General features: G+C 44.0%; 2 protein-coding genes across 2 annotated transcripts in view; both read left to right on the top strand.

Moving 5' to 3' along the window:
• Positions 1–242: 242 nt before the first annotated feature.
• On the top strand, positions 243–2,262 carry LOC307233524 (tumor necrosis factor receptor superfamily member 11B-like; the record flags this gene model as incomplete). Its single annotated transcript, XM_080004862.1, has 5 exons — positions 243–263; positions 567–957; positions 1,596–1,775; positions 1,877–1,964; positions 2,049–2,262. 5 exons carry the CDS (start codon positions 243–245, stop codon positions 2,260–2,262), a joined length of 894 nt encoding a protein of 297 aa, XP_079860988.1.
• A 2,572-nt stretch (positions 2,263–4,834) lies between these two features.
• Positions 4,835–25,241, top strand: part of LOC307233938 (F-actin-uncapping protein LRRC16A-like) — a gene marked incomplete at its 5' end in the record, with an annotated part of 91,058 nt that continues 70,651 nt past the window's right edge. Inside the window, 2 exons of the mRNA XM_080005417.1 lie at positions 4,835–4,874; positions 11,154–11,251. Of these exons, the coding sequence (XP_079861543.1) occupies positions 4,835–4,874; positions 11,154–11,251 (138 nt within the window). The remainder of the gene's footprint in view (positions 4,875–11,153; positions 11,252–25,241) is intronic.

Genomic DNA, 25,241 nt, shown 5'->3' with positions numbered 1-25,241 from the left:
GTTTATTTCATTATTAATCATCATCATTCATTACTCTGCCCTAATGCCATCACTCAAGATCTCAGGTGTAGCCGCAAAGTTTCCACTCTGGAAATTAGTTATCAATTATTGTTTCAGCTTTTGACTCGCTTGACCTTTTATTAATGCCTCGTGACACATTGTCTACACAGTATAAATACATGTCTACAGTACTTCCCCTATAAACTGAGTCTCGGTGTCAAATCCTCCTGTGCGCAGATGAAATGAGGCCCACTGCCATCATGGTACGTACATTCATATCTGCTGTTCCAAGCCATAATGTTTCAAATTGAATGAGGAGAAAATACCAGGTGATCAAAGATGCTTTGGGTTATGTATAGAATTATGTAATTAATAATGTCAATCATCAGCAAACATAAAAACGTGATATTCATACCATACGGATTTAATTTACTTACAGGTAAGATGCACATTTGAGTGCTAAAGCTGTAACAAATTAGATAGAAAAAATTGTGGATGGATGGATGGATAATTTGTACTTTAATACTTCACTGCAATAATTGATTTTCGTCAACATTTCCATTCAGCTGTTGTCTCCACCATTGACCCTGCTCCTCGTCTATTCGGCCTATGGCTCAGATCCGGTGCTGTCCCCGCAGTACCAGCACCGGGACCCGGGTTCGGGGCAGCTCCGGCTGTGCTCGATGTGTCCACCCGGCACCCACCTGGCCGCCGACTGCACCGGCGCCGCACCCACGCGGTGCGCGCCGTGCCCGGACGATCAGTTCACCGCGTTGTGGAACTACCTGCCCTACTGCCTCCCCTGCCGCAACCTCTGCCTGGAGGAGGACAACCAGGAGGTGGAGCGCGAGTGCTCCCCATCGGGCGACAGAGTGTGTCGTTGCAAGGAGGGACACTACGGCGAGCTCTGCGCCCCGCACTCGGAGTGCGGCCCTGGGCACGGGGTCAGAATAAGCGGTGAGTTGAATGATCAGAGTGGCCTTAATGAAAATGAAAATGAAAACGAAAATCCAGGATTTGGAGCCAACCGTCTGGATTTGCTCGTTAGCATAGACCCAGTTCAGCTTGATCAGTGCATGGCCGCAGCAAAGACCGTGGCCGGGTGTTTGACTTTCTGAACCCGGAGTTATCCACCTCTGGACTCTCTGAAGGCGCGGTCAAGTGTTTGAAAATCCGACAAATACTCCACACGGCTTCTTGAGTGGGGAAAAAAAGTAGACTTAAGTGTGTTATCTGAAAGAATACTTTTTATGTATTCGTAATTAATATACTAAAGTTGTGTCAAATTCAGTTGTACTGAGTGTGTTAGAATTAGAAATATATAGTACGACCAAAATAGTATATTCATAAGTTAAGTTAGGTTAATATTAAAATATACTTTTTAAAGTGTATTTACACTTTATACTGTATACATAATATGACTAGTATCCTATATACAGTATGTACTTTAAATTAGTACATGAAAATAAATAGGAAGAACCAAAATATATGATTCAAGTATACTCACACTAAAAGTACAAATGGGTAGAAGTGTCATTTTTATATCAAAAAATATACTTTTTTTTTACCACCCACTTGGCTCTGCCCCGCCGCAGGTACGTCGCAGAGGAACACGGTGTGTGAGGAGTGTCCCTTGGGCTACTTCTCCGACTCTTCCTCCGCTGTGAAACCGTGCAGGAAACACCGTGCATGTGGCCCCTGGGACCCCATCGTCCTCCCTGGTTCCCGCTGGCACGACGCCTCGTGCCTCTCCTGTGACGGCATCAAACACAGAGGTATGGTTGTCGGTAGGAGGAAGTAAGACATATGTGGAAGAACGAGCCATTGTTGGCCTGTGGTCCTTCACGAACGGTTGGTTTGTTCCATGTCTTCGCAGTCGGGGTGGAGAACATCAGGGCCCTCCTCCTCCAAGTCTTCACCGGCTCCATGAAGCGCGTGAAGAAGTTGATGAACTTTGTTTCCAGGTGGACCACAATCCCCAAAAACCGTCTACTCACCCTCCGGCCATCACTCTCTCACTCATCTAAGCCGCGGTTTCTGTGTTCCAGGTACATCCAGGCTGCGGAGTGGGAGGGGGAACAGTGTGGTGTGTTCGCGGCCAGAGAGGGGGGCTCTCTCTGCGATCAGTTCCAAACATGGCTGGCCCAGGCCCCGGAGCTCCAGCTGAGGAGGCTCCCTGAGATGCTGGGGGCTGCACACCTCAAATCCCTGGGGGAGAGGATAAAGAGGAAGATTAGCAGCCTTGATAAACTATGTAGATAAATGCCTTGAAGATACATAGATAGATAGATAGATAGATAGATAGACAGATAGATAGATAGATAGATAGATAGATAGATAGATAGATAGATAGATAGATAGATAGATAGATAGATAGATAGATAGATAGATAGCTAGATAGATAGATAGATAGATAGATAGATAGATAGATAGATAGATAGATAGATAGACAGACAGATAGATAGATAGATAGATAGATAGATAGATAGATAGATAGATAGATAGATAGATAGATAGAATAAAATAGAACAAAGAAGTAGAAAAAATGGATTAAAAAAAAGTTTAAAAAAATGAGCAGGAATACGCGTCCGGGGAAATGACACATGAGGATAATGGGAAATAGATGGATTATTAAACACGGGCTGGAAAATAGGAAAATTCATGAGTTTAAAAACAAAAAAGTAACCAGTTAATGATTCTTGGGGGAGAAAACTGAATGAAATTCGGATAAATGTAATCAATTGATTTGCAGACAAATCACTATAATTTTAAATTATTAAACGAACTGTGTTATTTATACATAGAGAAATTATTTATTTCAGTATTCCATTAAACTTTTGATTCACCAAATGGGCTATGACTTATTTTTTTCGCTTGAAGTTGGTGCGGCAGGTTCATCGCACAGCAAACAAACAAATCTCGACCGTTGAAGACATCCACAACGTTCACAACGACATCCACTCTTTCTGTAATCGGGGAAACCAAGGTGACTTAATGGTATCTGTATCTTATTGAAGGTTGCGTGTTGATTTATTATGATTTTTATTATTACAACAATAATTATTCTTGTTATTATTATTATTATTATTATTATTATTATTATTACCAAATACAACTACCTTCTTATATTGCTTTTCACACTCTGTGGTTATGATTGTGGTCATTTTATGTTTCCTGAAACAATCAGGATGGCCACGTTTCGTCATTCCTACAGGAGGGATCACTAATTGAACGCCCTAATTGCAGAAGCGTCGAGGAACTTCTGATGACGTGTTTGGATTGCGTGGGTTCGCGGTCGCCGCGTGCGCGGGCAGAGACAGAAGTGACCCTCAAAACTGAGCCACATTACAGACGCACATCCGAGTCATAGCATCACGTCCGCGACACGAGCACCGAACCCTGTGAGAACATCCAGCAGTTTTTGGTTTTTTTTGGGGGTTTTTTTTTTTTTTTTTTTTTTAAATCGGCTCCACCTCCAGAATGCAAACGAAAAACACCGCATACTGACTGTGCCGCAATCCGCCTGCCGTTTCAACGAGCCACCGTTAGGCGTCGCTGTCGACTGTAATTCATGCGCCCGTGAGCGACGGCGTCCGTGCGCTGTGAAGACACGTGGTCGAGAGCAGGGTTGAAGCTGTTTTCCCCCCAAAATGAAGAAAGCATTTTGTCCATGTCCTTGTCGCTATTCTCCATCCCATCATATATATGTGAACGAAAATCATTCGTTTGGGATGTGACGTTGATTTGGGTGGCAAATCCGTCGATCGCCATATGGCAATGTGACCTGTTTTTTGCTCAAGCACAAGAATTCGCACAAGAACTTTTATTTTTTATTATTATTATTATTATTATTATTATTATTATTATTATTATTATTATTATTATGTGCACCTTAATGTTCGTCACTTTATTTCTCCACGGTACTGTCAAGTAAAAAATAACAAATAAAAATGATCCCATTTTTTTGGGGGGGGGGGGGGGGGGGGGGGGATTTCCAATTTGACCGGTCACAAATGTCGGCGCGACGTCGGCTGCGGCGTCACGGGGGTGGGCGGGGCTCCGCGCCGCCGCGATTGGTCGAGACCGGCCGCCCCGCGGCAGTCGTGGACGGCTCGGCTCTTTTCTTCAGACCCGCTTCCCGACGCGTCCACCCGGTGAAAGGAGTCGTTCGATCCGTCCCGCGGCCGAGTCGGTTGGAACGCACGCGTCGAGCGAGTCCGAATTGACGGAACCTTGCCCCCCCCCCCCCCCCCCCCGGCATTAATGCATCCCTCAGTCATTATTTCCTTTCTCTTTGACCGGAGTGACTCCCGACCCCCCCACCGAGTCGTATTCAAAGATTCGTTCGCCGGGAGCGAATCGTCCGCGAGTCTCGCCACGCCAACTTCCCGGTGGGTGGAGGGAGGAGGCGGAGGCGGAGGATGGATGGATGGATGCGGGAGCCCGCGGTGCCGACGCTGCCGTCCCACCCCCCCCCCCCCCTCCCTCCCTCCCCAGCCCAGCGAGCAGCCCGGCGCGGTCTCAGAGGCGTGCTAGCGTCCGAGCCATGAGCGAGAGCCGGATCGAGACGAGCCCGTGCGGACGCCTTGTCCGGGCGCGGGTCATGTAACCCGGGACAAGGGGGAAAAAGCGCGTCGGCGTCGGCGGCGGCACCCGACGCCCTCCACGCGGAGTCATCCCTCCTTTCCGTTCCCCTCTCGCCGAGCCTCCGAGAGGCGGCAGCTGCAGCCGGTGTCTCCCCTCCTGGATTGTTATTCTGTATTTCCCCCCTCCCCGATAATATTTACCCCCCCACCACCACCACCCACCACCCACCACCCACCACCCGGACACGATGAGCGAGGAAGGGTCAGAGGTCCCCAAAGAGCTGCTGGGTAAGAGTCCCGAGACGACACGTTTACGCGTCAATGGAAGCTGGTCTGCGCTCCCTCGTAATTTATTCCCATTTTTTGATTTGATCCCATTTCGGTCTGCGGGATGAGGTGTGACGGTCCGGGAAGGATCAGCTCCGATGAGGTCCAAGTTCGTTGCGATTGAAATTGAAATCGCATTGAAACGATCTCGAGTTCAATAGTACTTTTTATTATTATTATTATTTTTTATTATTGTTTATTGATTTTTTTGTATCTATTGATAGCCTCTCGGGTAAGGATGTATTGAGGCTCATCTCAGAAAATGTAAATATTTGGGTGAGAGGGGGGTCAGTCCCCCTGGCCCTTCACATCTTCCCATGCAGTGGTGTTCTGTGGCACAACCCTCGGGGAACTCTGCGGCCGGGGTCCCTGAAAGCCACACTCCAGCTTTCAAGACGAGATGAGCTTTTTGTCGGCGTTCGCCCAGAAGCAGACGGGAGGGCTCGCACCGATTTCCTCCCGGCGTGTCCATGGCTGGGACAGCGACGGGGCTGCATGCTAACTGGGTTAGCGCAAGGCAAGGGGCGCGGAGGGGATCAGCTAGCCTAGCTCCTGAGCAGTGAAGGGAGCCGCACCACCCAGCCGCTCGGAAAGCTGTTGTTTAAGCGACGAAAGGCTCAGGTCTTAAAGACGGGTAAAAGTAAACACAAAAGCTGCCAGCGTTGTTGGGTAGGAGAGACAAAGAGGCGACCTCCCCTCCAAAAAGACAAAAGAACTGGACCATCCCTTTTTAAAATGTGGCCTTCCCTATGGTCCAGCGTTAGGGCTGTCACGCTCCTGTGGTTTATTTGCACTTGTAAACGTCGCGAAGAGTTCGGAAACAGGGCATTCCGGGTCTCGTTTCGTGGCAGGCTGCCTCGCCTTCTGACACCTCGGTGCAATATTGTCCAAGCTCAAACTATATCCCTGTACCTTCCCTCTCTGTCCGTCTCACCCTGTGGATCTTACAGTCTTACGGCCCGAATATAGAAACGAGTCCGGAAGTACATGAACAACGCGGATGCGCCAATGCGAAATACATTTTTACATGAGCTTGCTGCCGGAGTCACAGAATCTCTCTGGAGGCCATCAGGCCATTCAGTCGCGGATGTTTGCGGCCACCGAATGAGTCAGAAACCGACTCACTTTGAACTCCATATCCTGATTACGCATTATCAGAGCTGTTGAGCAACACAGATTTTGTGTTTTATGGCGTATTGCGCCATGCGCGTACTTTGTCTAGTGCGTTATCAGACCTGGATTACATCCTGAAATGTCGAGTGAGGATTTGACTCTCAGCTGAGTGGTCAAAATGGGACCTTCAGGCAACCCGACAATGTCCCTCCACGGGGTGCCGAGTGATGTTTTCTCCACTGTTACCGTGGAAACCGAATACTTTTTATGAACTCCAAGGAAACTTGCTGTTCTGATGGTTTAGATACACAGCGGCTATCTGGCTCTAGCCAGCCATGCCAGACTCTGCCGTCACGCCCGCTGGTGGACCTTAAAGCGAAGGGCGGCCAGGCGTATTGTGGACGATGTGACTATTACACAAATTGGATGTTTGGGTTCAGTTCACCTGACTAAAAGAAGGTGGATTTGCTGCACATGTAAAGACGTGGAGCATTTTAATGACACACAAATTCCAGCCCATTTGATCGCTCACCCACTTGTTCAACGGTGCCGGCTCGCTGTAAGGACGCTCGAATCCCTTAATTGCAATGATTGCAATACCTGTCCTGCCAAGCGTTGGTGTCTCGATGAGTATGAAGTCAGTCATTGTGTTAAGGCGACCAGGGTGTTGGTGAATCAGCGTCGGTGAATCAGTGAATCAATACCACTCCTGTTTTCCTGCACGTACGAGGAATAGCGGCCTGACTATGCGTGTACGGGAGATTTCCCATTTCTTTTGGTTTCTAGCGCGAGACGATGAATCCCGACCTCACAAGCACCTGAGATGGCAATGATTCTGCATTATTCTGCGTTCTTAGCAAGTTTGAAAGTGTACAGAATGATCAAGGTCCATTTTATTTCGGTATGCATTTGTACTGTATAGTTGCATGCTTTATTTTTTTTATAATTTTATTGTTGTTTTATTGTGTGTTTTTTTTGGACTTTCTTGGCTACTACGATAGTAAAAATGATTCAATTCTTGGAAAACCACACCTACTGACTCAGACAATGTCTGGAAAATGTTTTGTTTTATTGGATGCAGGAAAATGAAACCTGGTTGGTGTGGATTCTGCCAAGTTGTGGAGGCGTGTGATAGGCCGCGTTTAGATTTAAGGAGGGAAACGAGGTGCAATGGTGAAGACATTAATTCTCCTTATATGTCGCGTAAAAAGTGATGCCTCCAATAACTTGTTTTTAAAGCTCTTTGGAATAGGGCGTATAACTTTAGTAACTTGTGGTATAGTATAGTAACTTGGTCTACACTGGTGTTTTAAAAATGCGTTCATTTTTGGAAAAAACAGGTTGTAATCTATAGTAGCACATTCAGAAGACATACCAATGTATGTCACAGTACATGTATGCACATGTACTGTGTATCTTATGAATGCTGTACTCAGGACTATAGCCTGGACCATGTGGAAGAATTTATCATCAGGATAATCCTAAGGAATCGTACACAATATCAATATTTAATATCTCCTCATCCATTCAAGATGATATGTGTTAAGAACTCGGGGTCATATCCATTAAATATAATTGTATGGTATTGTATTATATGTACAATAAACCTCAGTGTAATATTCCAGACGTCAAATCATGAAAAAGCGCTTCATATGCCCTCACCATTATGAATTTAGGTGACAAAATGATGTATCCAGAGATGACAGTATTTTTAGTTCACGATCATGGGAAACCACTTGAAAGACGAGCGATAATAGCAATTTATCGGCTTAAGAGACTTTGCACAAAATATTTGCCAATACTTTTACGTGTATACTGTATCTACTATATATGATAGGAATCATTTCAATTTCAAGAGGCCGTGGGGAAAGCAGACAGCAGTGTCACGCTGTGTCAGAGCGGAGAAGGCCAAGAGGACCTATTGTTTTCCCCGAGCGCTTCATAGAGGAGCATTGTTCTCTAAGCTGCCATGCCCACCTGTGTGTGTGTGTGTGTGTGTGTGTGTGTGTGTGTGTGTGTGTGTGTGTGTGTGTGTGTGTGTGTGTGTGTGTGTGTGTGTGTGTGTGTGTGTGTGTCCTTGGCCATTTATCTCTTCTTTGTCTACACTAGCGGGCTCCTCCATCTGGCAGCGGAGCCAAGGTTCTGTCTGACAAAACCGGCGTGTGAGCAAAAGCAACATTTATAGATAGTATCATGCTGTAAACAAGAGATGGTAAATGAGAGAGAGAGAGAGGGAGTGTGAGAAAGTTGGAGAGGATGGATGGAGATGGATCGATAGAGATACTTTATTCATCTCTGGAGGGAAATTGCAGTGTCACAGCAGCTCACATAGGCAATGAAATTAAGCAATAAGAATAAAAAGAAAAGAAGATGGCAATGCACAATAAGAATTAACTCAGAACTAGGAGAAACTTTTAAAATACACCCTTGAAATTACTAATAAGAATAGACCTTACAGTAAACCAGAAAACCTAGAAATAACAACAAATTAAAAATTGGCGATAAACAGTAGAACTAATGATGAACAATAAAATATAACCTAACAATTAACAAAAGAACAATACAATAACCATTAAAAAATAAATAGGAACATTTGGAAATATATACCTAACCTAAAAATTAACAGGAAGATGTAAAAAAAACAACTAAACAATTAACCTAAAATTTGACAAAAAAACGACAAAATAATCATAAAAATAAACAAGAACATTTGGCCGAAAAATGACTGAGAAGATAGGGGAGGTGTTATGAAGTGATACCAAGTGTAGGGTTGCCAGGTCATGAATGGGTTTCCATCCCCCAAAAAGCTACTCACAGCCCCACCTGGAAAACCTGAAAGCAGCTCAAATTGGGGAGAGGACCCCGCCAAACCGGAAATGCTGACCATAGAAAAGAACATGAACTTGGACATTGGGAAGAGGCAGTAGGGCACCTGTCAAACGTCCAACCCTGTCGCTATCAGCATCAGTCTCGCTTTGATCTGTTCAGCAGTAATTTCAGCAGTAATTTGAAGGGTTGGCTTTGCGGCCTCGTGAACTTGTTTGTTGAGGTTTTTTTTTTATTATTTATTTTTTTATACAAGGCTGCAGATGCTGCGCCACGCGCCCTCACCCCTTTACGGTAGCTGCCGCTCATAATCAGGAGGGTCTGTTTTCTGCTCGGGTTTCAGATGGGTAATTCTAGCCTCCCGGGGTAGCGGGGATTGTGAAACCGCCCACTACAATACTTCATCTATTGCTATTGATCCAGATATTTATTTATCGCCTACCTCTTTTAGGTTCGAGTATACCCTAGACTGGGTATCGTCTTATGGGAACCTACTGCCTCCCCTGTGGAAAGCACATTTCTATTATTATTGGAATTTGTTCAGCAAGGCCACAGGCAGTGCACGAAAACAATGATTTTTGGTGCCATAATTCTTTGTTTTGCCGCGATAAAATTCCACCCATGGCGGTTTGGTTCATAATGGTTCTGCAGGGCGATTCCCCAGACTGTGAAAAATGCAAGGAAGCATTTGTGCATAAACAGATTCTCTCTCTCTTGCTCTCTTTCCCACTATCTGTCTCTCCCACCAACGCACCCACACGTACATTCGGGCGCACGGAGAAGATAAACCGTGTGTGTGTGTGTGTGTGTAACGGCGCCGTGAAAAGGCGGCTGACCCACTTCTGCTCTCTAAGCCGGTAGGTCTTGGGTGGGTGTGAACAATCAATCACTGCGGCAGAACACACAAACCCACCATGTGTATATATCATCCGCACATGCGTGTGTGCTCTGTTAAGATGAGTAAGCATGTGGACACACACACTCACCCCATGAGTCTGCTGTCTGTAAGAGTACAGATGTATGCATACGTACGTCAACTCACCAAAGCCCCTCAAGATGCATTGAGGAGAAGACGGAACCGGTATTAAGGCAAAAAAAAAAAAAAAAAAAAAAAAGATTTCCCCTGTGGCGTGTTCAAATTGGAATGGATTCATTTTCCATCCAAACACCGCCCCCCCCCCCCCTTTTTCCAATCAGCGAATATGGCAAATTATTTCCCCCTCTGGGACGTTTATGAAGACGGTAAGCGGCTGAGGAGGTCAAAATGTTGAAGCAGCGAACAGAGCGTGAGGCTTCAGACGGGCTGCGTCTGAACCGGCTCACGATACACAAACAAACCGGGACGGTTTGTTTGTGATGGTACCAATAAGCTTCGTGATATGTTAATATAATATCAAAATTGTCATGTAAGACTAAGTATCGTCAGCACATAATGTGATGGTTAAATGTGGTCTTCAAGGATGCACTACAGTAAAGAAATGCAATTTTCTGAACTTCACAGACAGTTCATAATATCCCATAATAGCCACGTAACTAAGTATTGTTTTACGTATGTTTGTTGTGTGTGATTATCTTATGAAAAGCACCAATAGTCATCCCCTTAAGATTGTCAAATTAGCAATATATAGGTATTCGGCAAAAAATATTTGGATATTTGATTTAGTCAGTATTGCCCAGCCCTAGTTCGCACGAATGTGTGTAATGTATAATTTTTTTATGGATGTGCATATTACTAGAGCCCGACCGATATATCGGCCATTTTTTTGCTTCTTTTGACCACATCGGGATCGACAGTTATGCAGCGAAAGTGTCCAGATTTTTATAATCAACAAAAAAAAAACATTGATTATTTATCCTGTACTTGTCTCACCAAAATAGGCGCCGAAGTCCAACTAAGTATTATATTATAAATCCATCCATGATTGTTTACACTCGCGTTTAGACACAGACACGGCTTTACAAGCAGGAACTGATGCTGCGTTTACGGGACACTCGGAAAACGATCTCGTTTTTGGAAGCGATGATGCGTTCACTGGAACTATAAATAAACTGGGATAAAAATGTAATTTTATATCATCTTTTACATTTTTTTAATTGTAAATTTTTTTATAAATGTTTTCAAATATAGAAACTTCAATAACGTATATATATTTTGACAAATTTTGCAATATTTTCTTTTAAATGTGCATCACAGAGCATTGACAGGTCAACCATAAGCAATGAGATTGACAAGGCTTTGTATATTTGAATCCTAATTTCTCCTTTGTTCTCCTCTCCTCTGCCCTGATCTCTCTATAATAGAGAGTGTGAGAGATGCAGTAGGGAGGAAGGTGAAGCTGTCACTAAGGAAGAAGGTCAAGCTGGAGATCAAAACGGACAAGACAGAGAACAGAGTTCTGGTAGGTCGGCCGCCTCCTCTCCTGCTTCATCGCTTCTGCTGCTTCTCTCGTATAAAAAAAGAAGTCGGTCTGTCTTGCTTCTTGGCCCCATTCCTCTGAATTTGAGATAAAGCAATGTATATTATTTTGTTTAAATATCTTGGTCTCTGTCGCTTCCCCTCCTGTCTTTCTTTTCCTGAAGCGCCATCTTTACCGCCTCAACTGTCCCAATTTCTCCAGTGTTGGTATTCTCTTGCTTGGCATTCTATTGGTTGTCGCATTACTGCTGAGAGAAGAATCTGAAGGCTTTCAGTCAGAATTATTACATTCACATTCAGCAATTAAAGTGCAAGTTCATCTATTTTGAACATAAATAGACTACCCATATGACCTGTATTTGGATTGACAAGGAAACTGGAAATGACTTGAAACCATGGGCTGCCATTGGGTAATAATAATAATAATAATAATAATAATAATAAAAATAATAATGTGTTTGTTTCCAGATGTCAGAACTTTTCACAGTTTGTTGGTCTGAGTTCGTATGTCGGCCTCAGCGCACTTTATTTTGGATTTCATAGCCGTTGTCTCTCTTTAAACTTTGTCTCCGTTCTTCCTGGCTGAATATCGTCTTGTGATTCAACCAGCTTTTGTATGTCTGCGTGCTCCTCTCTGGTCAGCATTAGGTCAGGGTTTCCAGTTTGGTGGTTTTTCTCCTCAAATTGGGCTGCCTTTAGCGTTTCCGGGTGGGGTTATGAGTAGTTTTTTGGGGCTGGAAACCTATTCATGACCTGGCAAACCTACACTTTGCAGAACTCCACCCCAGCTTTCTGTGGTAGCCACGTGCAGTGACGATGGAAGATCTTTTGTCACTAAACTGGAACAAAAAATAAAACTGCCTTAGCTTAACTAACAGACAGTATGATAAGTGAAATAAGTTATTTTGTTATGTTAATGGACAAAAGCGCAATTATTTTGGGCTGTTCTATTTTTTTAAACTTTTTTAACTCACTCAAGTCAAACAGAAGAACGGCTGGGGAAAGAGGTGTCTTATATGTTGTGAATGTTACAGTTGTCTCAATTGGGTGAATTTGTCTTTACTACTCAAGACAAATATAATACACAGAATCTGAGTCCTGATGTGTGACTTGGCACAGACAGTTAAGTGGGTAGTTACACTTATACAATTCCTGGGCCAATTTTCTGCCCCGGCTTGAAACTGAAACTTAATTTGATTTTGGCAATTTGCTGAGTATCTGGCTCAAATGTCCTATTTCGGGCTGAGAGCTACGAAATGTTCCATTCAGTTCATCATCTGGGCTTTTCAAACTTCAAACACAAAATGACTTGTAAGTCACATCGAGTAGTGGATCCTAGTATCTTCATTGTTTTGCTATCAAGACGATATACCACTCAAGATTCGAGGCAGTGGGGGATGTAATGCAAATTTGATGGAGAGGTTTAATTTCATTCAGTACAAAGAAGTGTTCCTTCTTACGACCTCCTATTCAATCTATCAAGAGCTTAACTACTAACACCGCAGTTAGTGTGTTTCTTTCGGATAACCCTGACTACCTACACAATTAAATCTGGGCTTTTGTTAAGCCCCTCTGTTTAGTCATACTTAAACAAAGACGGGAGTGTTTTATGTTAAGGTTAGTCAAGTGTCCCCGCTATGAGGTCATTTATAGATTAATTGAGTTGTTTTTTCATAGACGCCACTGAGTGTAAGTTCACACCTGTCCAGTGTGAACTTGTGTGTGTGCACGTCCAGACCTAGGTAGGACCTAGACCCGTAAATAGGTGCGCAGACCATTAACTTTTAGACGCAGAGCAGTAAATCCACCCACTGCTGAATAATTAATAGCTGGAAGCCTATTAAAAATGCATGTACATTTTCTGGACTGAACAGACGTAAGGAGCTGGAGGTAGTTCAGATGGCAGAGTCCCACAGTAAATCTGTCTCTAAGTCAATAAAAAGTGACCTAAAAGGCCTTGTTTAGGTGGCGTTTACAGCTCTGTTTGGACGAACAAATTTCGAGATGTATTGCTTTTGGTGGAATTGGCAGTTAAGTTAGTTAAAGGAAACCCATGGTTAATCATGTGAATGTCCAGTCAGTGTGTAAGTGTCCCTCACTAACTACATGTGCAAGCATGCGTTGAGTGAGAGTCCATTACATGGTTCACAATGGAGAAACCTCAAGTCTACACTATGGCCACTGACGACTGTGTACCAAAAACAACTACTGTATGACTATGGCCACTTTTGTGCAGTTGGGTAGAGGCACTACAAGGGGCACATGACACTGCTGTCCCATGAAAATCTTCCATTATATTACAACAAATACTTACTCTGTGGCTTTAATTTCATTTTCATCCAGTCAACCTTTCAAGCGACTCAGTCTTAAGCCTCGGTCCCAAGCACAGGGTAATCCTTGTTCGAGAGACATACTGTGCCCTGGCTACTATAAATACACGAGAAAGACAATTGTATACAGTATTGGGCAGGGGTTGTAGGTTGAAGTTGATGGTTGTCTGCCAGGACCGGCTCCTCCATCGGCTTGACACCCTTGGGTGTTCTTTGCTAAACATATTTGCACTTTTTATAGTATCTAAATGGATAATGGAACCATTTACTGGGGAGGTAGGTGTAGGGAAGAGGAGGTGATAGCTGTCAAGCTTCATTTTTCACGGCGGCGGTACTTGCTAAATGATTTGGGAGGCCACTGCTGGGAGAAGGAAAAGCAGAACGGAGAGCTTGGTTCTTCAACAGCATCATAATGCACGGTGAAAATAAAAAATTAATATTAATTATATTAAATTTAAATGGCAATATCAACGGCGGACACTTCCTCGCTGACAGAGGAATTCTCTGGGAGTTGGACGCAGAAGGCTTGTGGCCTGAACAGAAACATTCTCTCTCTCTGTTTCTCTCTGTTGATATTGCCGCCTGGCTTGGGCAGATTTACGATTGAGTTGTCAATCGATCGCGATTGACATTGATGACAGACGATTAAAAAAAAAAAAATAATAATAATAATAATAATAATTACCCGACAGGAAAAATCCAAGCATTGAAGCGGTGTAAGTGCAGTTTACCGTGTTCTGAAACTGGAGGGGTGAGGGAGAGAGGGGGCGAAGGCTCTTGCTCTCCGCTCAGAGCTGTCGAGTACTACCGGTGATCGGAGCTCACTTCCTCGCTCTACAGGCCTGTGCAGGGACTTCAAAATGGGCAGGTACTCGGAGAGAAAAAAAAAAAAAAAAAAAAAGGACGGAGCTCTGATTCTAAGCATGTTACCGCTCTGGGCAAACGGAGCATTGCGGCAGAGCGCAGATCACGCCGGTGATGGTGCGCATCGGGACCTCCATGATCTGCGCTCTGCAGTGCGCACATGCCGCGTGCGCCGAGGACACGTCCCTCATGAATATGCATATCTTACCCAGATAATGTGCTACCTCGATGCCCATCTCATATGCAAATCTTGTGATTATAATATAGCAATATATAATATAATCTCATAGAGAAAATTTTTGATTTATTTTGTTTCCTTAGTCTCTTACTTGTATGGAAAATGGAAAAACGTAAGCCTAACTCAGAGAATTGGAGTTTTTTTTGTTTCGCTTTTCCTCCAGACAGCCGTGCGCGCCGGCTCCCGTGTCTGTATTTTTATTTTAGATCCTTTTGTTTCCGTTTGTTTCCTACATGTATGAAACAAAATTTTCAAACACAACAGAGTTAAGGGACTGTCCCATTCTGTCTGATTCCAAAAAAAACCCCGCGCTTCCCCATTGTCGGGACAGTGGAGAAAATCATATATCGGCGATCGCGATTGGAGTTTTGCACCGTCGCCCAAGCCTAATTGCTCCCTCTCTATTTCTAACTTTTAAACGATAAATGCCCACTGCTGTTTATAGTAGCAGAGACAAATGTGATTTGGTAATTAAAGGCGCACACTTAAATCTCATGCCACAGTGTTTTCAGAAATCCCTTTTATTGTAGCGATGTACTGGAATCTAAGGAATTGGAGGAGAAGAGTTTCATTTATGCATAATATGCGCTATTGAGTTAGGCACTAATTGTCTTTTAGATCAGTGGAATGAGCTTTATGCCAGCCATCCCACTTTTAATGCAGAAATTTTAACTACCACCATCTTTCTTTAGTACTGTTCTCTCACAAGCCCACTGAGGATTGTCGACCAAATATTTAATTGGACTTTGGAGTCCAAACATTTCGGTCATATTTTCCTGAACCGTTTAGCCAGATTTAGTCCTGACCAGTCCTTTTCCCTCATAGTTTGTGACCAGCTCTGTTGGCATCACTCGGGTCGAACAATGTCACCAAGTGGGAGTTGCAGGCAGAAGGCTTGCGGCCTGAGCAGAAACATATTTTCTCTTTCTCTCTCTCTCTCTCTCTCTCTCTCTCTCTCTCTCTCTCTCTCTCTCTCGCTCTCTGTGTAATTCAGAGTGTAGGCGCTTCTTACAGTGGGCACAAAGAACTCAGGATTTCCAGCAGAGTGATTGTGGAATGCCATCAACGCATGAAGCGTAAGAGCGACACACTGACCCCATGTAGTCACTCTGCCAGAACAAGCTGAACAAATAAACAACTGTGAGAGAAAGACGGAGCGAGGAAGTGGATGGGAGGCGAATAAAAATTTATAATAATGGAACTATAGACCGTGAAGTCCCTTGTCAAGATTGTCTTGTCTTGTGCAATAGGGAGTGCAGTCTAAAAAAAGTGTCTCTATAATGGGCACCAAGTTGCAGCACCGCAATCTATTTTCATATAGACTAAAGGGTTGGTTATACTTTCGCATGGGGTCCTTCGCGGACGTCGCACACCCTCCCGCAGACAGTGCAGTGCGTATATTGTCAGCGTGTTCTCCATTGCAGTATTCTCAGAAACCATGGGGGGCAGTAGAGAGAAAGTAAAATGTGAAGCAGAAAGTAGTAAACGAAGAAGAACGCTACACAGCAAACATGGGTGCATGCAGGGCATTGGAGCTTGTTTATGCCCAGGAGGAATAGCTGTTCATGGTGGTTAAATTGACAAAAGCGCCGAAAAGCAGCTGGTCTGTCCGGCTGTTCCATGCAGAGACAGGAGAAAGGATTTGAACCCATGTCTGGCATTTTATTACAAAGTACTAAACTGAACCGTGGAATGGAGTCCCAATGTGTAATTGTTCTCCCTCATTGCAAGTTTCTCAAAAAAGAAACTGAACATGAATACCAATAAAAATGTTCCCTTTTATTCGTAAACTGAACCTTAAAACGAGCCTGTTAATTTACGCTAAAACCCCTTTCACACATGCACTGCAACCCTGAAATTATCCGGACATTACCCGGAGGAGCTGTATGTGTGAACGCAAATGTCTGAATGATTCTGACCAAACATTAACCGGACTTAACCCAGCCACCCCCCTAAGTACAAAGTCCTCATAATGTCCAGCTGAGCGGCTTGTGAGATCAGAACAGGTGATTGTCTGGAACATTCACAGCGAGTGAGTGGGTGTGTCGCGTGTTGACGACGTCTCTATCATGTGCCAGTTATTTGCCTTCATGCGGATATCTGTGTACAGAGCCTAGCTGCTTCGCTCTCCTTTCTGCTTTACTTTATATTCCTTCCATTCTTTTGTGTATATTTCGGATAACAACAACAACAAAAAAAAAAATATATATATATACCCAAAAAAAGATAAGTTGGTAGCCTTCTTGGTTGTGGTAAAACTCCACAGCGTCATTGCCTTACGTCCTGTCTTCAGCACGCTCTCCCCAGGCTCTGCCCCTCGCCTCAACCAAACAAAGTGTCTTCAGGCTGTGTAAACACGTCTGACGCGGACAATCTCCGGTTGTGTGCTAGATGTGTGAAAGGGCAACTCCGCACAATGTCCGGACATGATTATCTAGATATTATACGGAGTTCATGTGTGAAAGCAGCTTAAAATCACCAAACCTGAGTGAGCTGTTTGCGTATACTATTTTGTCTCTGCGTCAAAAAATGAATTGGTAGACATTGAATTTCACATCTGACTCGTGCTACAGATCAGTGTCCAACATATCAGAAATAAAACACCAAAAAGCTGCTCTTCCATCTCTTCCAATGCATTTTTTCCAGGGAACACTCCTCACGCCGAGTCACAAATCTAGGAAGTGTGCCACAATGTTGAGCAGGTCCCCAAGCACCATGGCGCCAGTGCCTGGTGACGTCATTTGGGCCACGCGCCGCCTCGTGCGCTTGCGGCGAATATAAGCCAGGCCTAAGTGTTTTTAACACTTTAAACTTGCCTCTTAATGATGCCATTACCTAGCCTGACATCGCCAGACCAATTCACAAATGTGTATCAGTCTGGAATCTCTCAGTTCATTTGGATTTCCAAGGGGCAGAGCATTGGACGGACCTACAACCAATCAGAGCATTGGATGGACCTCCAACCAATCAGAGCAATGAAACATTGGGTGGTCGTGCTGAGCAACGGAAAAACGGCGAGCAACGGGGCCAATTGATAAATTAAACTTTTACCAAATCCTGTCGAAAGTACGGCAAACTTGGCTTTGGCATTCGTGCAAAATTCCAATCGCTGGGGGGCAGCGATCGCCAATATAAGATTTCATCAAGGAGGTTGGCAAATTCAGTCTCCCTGTTTCAGAATTGCAGGATTTATTATTTACAAGTAAAGAATTTACACAAAAACATCCAGTTTTTACAAAATTAAGTCTAATAGCAACGGAAAGCAACAGGGTGACGTGTCTCCGCTGTGCCGACAGTATCGTCACAGGTTTTTAGGAACGGAACGGTACAGTCCCTGAACTCAGTTGTGTTTTAAAAAAAAATTGGCTTCATACATGGAGGAAACAAACGAAAATAAATAGATCTAAGATAAAAAAAAAAAAAGACAGGCACTGGAGCCGGCGCACACCACTGTCTGGAGGAGAAACAAAAAATAACTCCAATTGTCTGAGTTAGTTTTACGTTTTTCATTAAGAAACTCAGAAAATAAAATACATCTAAATTGTTCTCCTGCCTCCGCCCCCTCTCGCCCCAGTTTCAGAACACGGTAAACACACTGAATACTTTTAAAAGCAGGTTTAAAAACCTTGCTGTTCGCTACAGTCTATGACTGACTGACTAACTGACTGACGTCTGTCCGTCTGTCTGTGTTACTGGTGCTGGTGCTGTGGCTGCTCCTAACCTAAACTTAACCCTTGCTTACCTTGTGGCTAAAATGAAGCGTCTCTAACCCTATACCCTAACTGAAACACCTCTAACCTTATACCTCAACTTAACCGTCTCTAACCTGAGTGACTTCTCCGGTTCCGGTGGGAGCTACCACTTCCGGTTCCGGTGACGTCTTTGCGCGGGCGTTGCCGTTGTCTTTTTTGCTGTTGTTTTTTGTTGCTGCTGCTGCTATTTCTGTTGCTGTCGTTGTTGTTTCTGTTGTGATATTACACTTAGAGGATCGTAAGAAGGGTGTGTTTTTCGGAGAGATAGTCAAAAGGATCTCCCTCCCGAGGTCTGATTGAAAACTTGACCCGTAATTTAGGGACGCTAATTAAAGGACCGTGCCTGGATTAAGATGAGATGGTGAACATAGTAGAAATGTCCGTTTCCGGCGAGGGCTACCACTTCCGGTTCCGGTGACGTTTTTGCTGCGCTTTACTTTGTTGAGATGAGATGGTACACACTGTTGACTCAATACAGATGAGGAGATTTCTGGCTCCGGTGAGAGCTACCACTGCCGGTCCCGGTGACATCTTCGCTTGTGCGCTGTTGCTTTGCTTTGCTGCTGTTGTGTGCTGCTGGTATTGTCACTGCCGGTGTTGTCGTTGCTGCTGCTAACCTTATACCTAAACTTAACTCTCGCTTACCTTATACCTAGACTTAACAATCTCACCACTTCCGGTTCTGGTGACGTCTTTGCGTGTACATTGTTGCTGCTGTTGTTGTTGTTGCGCCTGGTGTCGATGTTGCTGCTGCCGTTGTTGTTGTTTCTGTGGCTGTTGTTGCCACTGTGGTTGGAGCCGCTTTTATTGTTGTTTTTGTTGTCTTTGTTGTTGCTTTTGTTGTTGCTGTTGTTTCAGGGGCATTCTTTTGTAATGACCGGCTGACAACTACGTTCTCCCTTTCTATTTTGTATTTCTTTGTAAAGCGCATTGTGTTGCCCTGGTATGAAATGCACTCTATAAATAAAGTGTGACTGGACTTGACTTGACTTTAACTGCACTTACACCCTTTCAGTGCTCAGAGTTTTCCTGGCAGATAAAAACTATTTAAAATGGATCAATGGAGTCGATCGGCGATAGACGATTTAATCCTAAGTCGGTCCGAGCCTACGGCAAACACATCTTTTTTCCTCAACAAAAGCTTTCAAGGTGCAATAGACAACTTTTCATTTCCCCCCCCTAGCGTTTCCAAGTGGTATTCTTTGTGATGCTTTCCCAAAGAAAACAGGTTCGATTTTCGTTTTCATAAGAGCGTAGTCCGTAGACCCGCCGCACCAGCTCCGGGAGCCCTTGTCCCCACTGCACGGTGCCCGAACGGCAGAGAGCGCCGTGGCCGGCGAGGGAGCGAAGGAAGGCCTGGAGCTCCTTCTGTACGATTGGCTGTTCGTGTCACATGGTTGTTTCTCTCCTCTGTACGATTTGGCTGTTCATGTCGCGCCTTTGTAGGTAGAGGAAAACGGACTCTGTATCGAACTGTATCATAAATAAATCGTATACATTTCTCGTCGTTATCGTGGAAGATTTGAAAATCTTGAAAATTATCAATTGTTTTATCGCCCAGCCCTAATCATTTCTATCAGGTTTATAGCTTTTTAAGCATGATATAGTCCCCCCCTTTCAGGTTTCAATGGACATCCTAATCCATTCAAATAAGTTGTTGCTCTCAGCTGAGAATCATTTTGGCCTCTCCCAACCCATAATGTGGAACTATTTCTAACACCGGCCTGAGATGGGCACTGTAGAATTTGTTTCTGGCGAAGCCAAAAGCTTATATATAGCTTATATATGATATTAATCTTCTTCCAAACCGCTCACGAGAGAGGTTAATTGGAAATCTTGAGCATTACAAGATACAAGGTAGCCCGCCATCTCTTTTAGGGTAATGTGAAGTATTTCTGCGACTAATGAGAGAAAGGAAAAGTGACTTATATTTAATTAACTGACTAATTGAGCTTGCTGCTTCCTGGGGGAACTCAATCAAGTTGATCAAACAGTGAAACGCATATACACACAAAGTAGAGGTCATTGTGTGCTACTCAACTAATTTTTATATTATGCAGAGGTCCAAAATGAAATGTAAAAGTAAATGTGTACATATGTAGTGTATCAGTTCGAATGAAATCTAAACCTAAATGTGTACATATTTAGTTTTGAATGAAATCTAAAAGTAAATGTGTACATACTGTAGGTAGTTTGAATGAAACCTAAAAGTGAATGTGTTCGTATGTAGTTTGAATCAGTTTGAATGAAATCGAAAGGTAAATGTGTACATATGTAGTTTGAATGAAACCTAAAAGTCATTGTGATCATATGTGGTTTGAATCAGTTTGAAAGCAAATTTTAAAGTAAATTTGTACATATGTCGTTTGAATGCAATCTCAAAGTAAAGGTTTACAAAGTGTGTGTGTGTGTGTGTGTGTGTGTGTGTGTGTGTGTGTGTGTGTGTGTGTGTGTGTGTGTGTGTGTGTGTGTGTGTGTGTGTGTGTGTGTGTGTGTGTGTGTGTGTGTGTGTGTGTGTGTACAGTATGTACCCTTCCACCACTGCCCTTTCTTGTCACAAGAACAATGACTGGTCAATGACTCAGATGGACATTTCTGCTTTCTGGCTTTTCTTTTTAAGCTGACACAAAAGCTTACTCGTGTCAGAGGGCGTTTTGTTCTTCATTCTCTTGCATATTGTTCTGAGGTCGCTTCTGTTACTCCCTTTGGTCGCAACTGTCGACCGACACTGTTTTGGGCAATTAAAATCGGAACCGTGTCAAAACTAGGGTCAGGCTTTATACTAAAGATACCGCCTACCCCTAGTTTTTGTCTGTACCACGACTTTCTGTCTCTCGATCGTTTACCTCCTTTGACAGTTTAGCGCTTCCCATGACAAATGGCTGCATCCAGAAATCTGAGAGCCTCATTCGTTTTTACCGAAATTCCGAGCGTCGGCTGCATCCGTCAACTGCGTCGTTAATGATGGAAGGAATATGCCGCGCGCATTCCCACCATCACAGTCTCCCTGCCAGTTAAATATGGCCCTCAACCCCTCTTCCATTCCCAGCCAGCAGCACTCCGCCGGTTTTGCGAGCCACTCCAGCGCCGAGGCGTCCACGGTGCGCACTAAAGCCTCATAGATACCGTTGACTTGCTTCCCTTTTGAAGAAGGAATTTGAGATAATAACATCGGTCCTTCCAACACACACCCCGCAGAAGGGAGGAAAGGAGTGGAAGGGAAGAGGGAAGGATGCTGCGTCGGTGGCAGGGAAGGGGGTTACTGGTCTATTGGTCTTGCTTGACTTGAGAGGTTTTGTATTTGGTGGATGTCACTTTGTTTTCGCTGAGAAGGGACACGTTCTATCTTGTCTTTGCAGATATTTAGTATGTTTACGTCGACTAGAGAGGAGGGAAATACCCCAGAGTTTAGGGGTATGTGTCCCACGAAGAAGGATGTGGAGTCAATCTATGCTAACTGGACCTTTGCATAAAGTTGAACGTAGGCAATTCATTGAATTGAGTCTCCAATAGCAAATACGTATCTCCACTGTGGAAAGAGTAGGAGAATTGTCCTTACTTCCCTTTGAGACTAATGTTTCCTGTCTTTCTCAGTCTAGGAAGTGGAAAACTGAAAATGAATAATGACAGAGTATCTTAAGTATAAGGGCTTTAATATCCGGCCCCCTTACAGAATTCTGTCGAATAGCCCTGCTGTGGATTCTGAGATCTTTCTAAAATGAAATTTGCATAAAAGGAGATATGCCAGATTTTATTTATCTGCCTGCCAACTGTGTAGAAAATTGAAATAATGGAACCTGGTGATTGCAAGCAGCTCGCAAGTCTAAAATGATGGTGGCTGTTGTTGGCATTATTTGCGCGGTTATTCTGGCCCATTTTGAGAGGAGGAGACCACTTTCGTCTCCCGCTACCTCCCGCTCCGGGATCGGGAATTCCCATGAACACCCTGATTCTTATCCGCCTTTATCATGCCTATACACACCCACCCCGCTCCCCCCCAACCTTCCAGTCTTTCATTATGAGCAGTGAGGAAGTGGTGCCCCCCACCCCCCACCCCTCAATTAATTTACTGGGCCACACCCGCGATGGCCTGGTGGAAATTCACAGGCAGCCGGTCGTCTGCTTTTGTACTTTAATGACAGCAATATAGTTCTCAACCTAACCCCAACCTAAAGGCTTAACTACAAGGGTGCCCCTCGTTTTTTCGATAGGTAAACGGGTACATGTTCAGCAGTCCTAGTTCCAGTTCTCCGGTAAATGGTATGTGGCAGACTCATATCCGCTGAACGTTGCATTGTCGCCCCCCAGTTCTAAGCTCTTCTCCAAAAAGTCAAATTGCTGTCATAACCATTGACCCCCTACTGCTTTTGGCTTTGTATCCACGCTGGGTGCATTGTACAATGTGAACTCACTCAGTGTGGCGCAGTCTGTTAGTGTTTAAGACTAGAAGAGTAGAACATGGTTCAAGTTACTAGGTTACTAATCCCGGATCCCAGGAGTTCTCACAGGACTTCTGGGGCGGGGGGGTGGGGGGGCTCCTCCGAGTTTGCACTGGGAACCAGAGATTTGAAGGGGGCTGTCTTAAGGAATTAAGCCCGTCCCCGTTTCCGGAGTGTTGCGGGGGTATCAAACCGAAGAGCAGCCCCTTCGCGAGTGGCAAGATAGGGCTTACAGATGAGGGTTTTACTAGGTTTATTTCTGCAGTGGCCAGTCTACATGGTGATGACCATTAGAAACCTTCACAGATATATGTCTAAGAACGTCCGGACAGGGTGTTTTAGCTCTTCTCCCCACCGGTTAGGGGAAAAGTTTAATTGATCTGTGCTGGCCGAGTTTGTGTTCGCTATTAGCCAAGGCGTCATCTTGGATCCCAGCAGTCCTTTTTAAAGGACTTTTTTTAAGTCCCTGGCAATCAATGGTCAGCCATTTCACGCCTCAAGAAGCATGTTATTGTGCCGGTTTTGCTGATCAGGTTGTTTCCAGTATGGACTCATTCAATGTAACATGATTTGTCGAAACATATAGGAAGCAAAAGAAAGTGAAACACTCCGCTTACACACATTATAGGGCCACTCTTTCTAAAGTTGTTTCTTTCTAAAGGTCTTTCTTTCCTACTCCTGCCTTACCACAGGGTGTCGTCTCCATATTTATTACACCAAAATAAAAGACATCCAAATATATATCGACCACACACACCGCCGTAGCAGCGACTCCAATGCTACCAGTTAGACTTTCCTATTCAATTTTCTAATCTTCAGTGATTTTTAAAGCCCAGTCGAGAGCTGGTTTCACATGGAGATCCCTTATTTCGTGTGAGGCACGCCCGTGCTGTTCCTATCAGAAACGTTCTCTCTTTTCCGGGCTGTTCCTGAGTGCTTTCGCTGGGGCTTTGCTCAATGCTCTCGCTAATTGGGTAGAATTGTGTGTGTGTGTGTGTGTGTGTGTGTGTGTGTGTGTGTGTGTTCGTGTTCACCCAGTGTGGCGGCTCTCAAGATAAATGGGGGAGGCTGTGCATGCTCATTACGTCCTCGCTGAATCCTTAAGCGTCACACTCCACCAGTTCAAATCCTCTCCTCTCCATCCACCCTCCTCTTCCTTGCCAATAGGGACTCTCCAATGGGACCTTCCTGGGGGGATACTAAACAGTGGCGATGCTGTCTCCAGTCTTTTATGTTTACGGTGTCATGGATTAGGGCCATTGTCACTCTCCATTGTAACCTAAAGCTAATGACCCTTTTTTTTTGTGTGTGTTTTATTATCTCATATTATTGACTTAGAACAACATGGTTTCTCCATGTAAGACAACAGGAGCGATGACAGCGGAATTTCCTTTTTGTCTATTTTGTATGTTTGCTACATTGACTTCTGGACCAATGTCCTCATTGTATTTGTTTACATGAGACTCACATTTTTTGAGCATCAAGCTGTCCCTGAGTGGCGCTCCGTGTATGTGGACATTTCCGTGCAACATTTTTGTAAAAAAAAATTTAACATTTCTACTGAAACACTGCATATTTGTTAGAATGTACATTTTCAGATTCAAACAATTACCAGGCTTCGAGATAAATCAGTCAATCAGTCAATATTGTACTGTGATTGAAGGTTTTTCTTTTTACAATTCAAGATTAAAGATGTTTGTTTGTCATATACATACAAGCATACATACGTTTATGTAGTGAAATGACATTGCAACGCACCCAGAGATTATGCACAATAAGAACTAACTGGTCAATAACTAACTGGCATAATAGCTTACTAATTAACAAACTAACTAATTAAACGCAATTACATTTGTAAATAGAATAAAATGAGATTAAAGAACAGGTACTATACAAAGTGGGAATACTAAATAGAAATAAAAGGAATAGACTATTATGGGATATACCGATATGTGCAGTAAAGTGGTATGTGAATAAAGTGAGGTAGTGTGTGTGGAGATGTACAGTACAGTATACAACAGTACGACACAGCAATACAGAAACACCGAACAGAACTGCAATACAGCACATTATGCAGTAACCCACTACAGTAATACAGTATGCAGTACAGTATGCAACATATAGTACAGTTAGGCAGTGGAGCCTATGTGTGTGTCTCAGTGAGGACCCCTGGTGAGTTCAGCGTTGACAGTCCTTATGGCTTTGCGTGGAGAAACTCCGTCTCAGTCTCTCGGTCCTCAAATAAAACTTCCTGAGGACTTCCTGAGCCATGAAAGAGAGTCTGAGTCGGTCTGAGTCTGAGTCTGGGTTGTGAGTGGAATTGTTGAAGTTATGAATGGAAAGGATCATT

This window comes from Zeus faber, assembly GCF_960531495.2.
Source record: "Zeus faber genome assembly, chromosome: 8".
NCBI classification, from domain to species: domain Eukaryota; kingdom Metazoa; phylum Chordata; class Actinopteri; order Zeiformes; family Zeidae; genus Zeus; species Zeus faber.
This window is presented reverse-complemented; position numbering and strand designations above follow the sequence as displayed.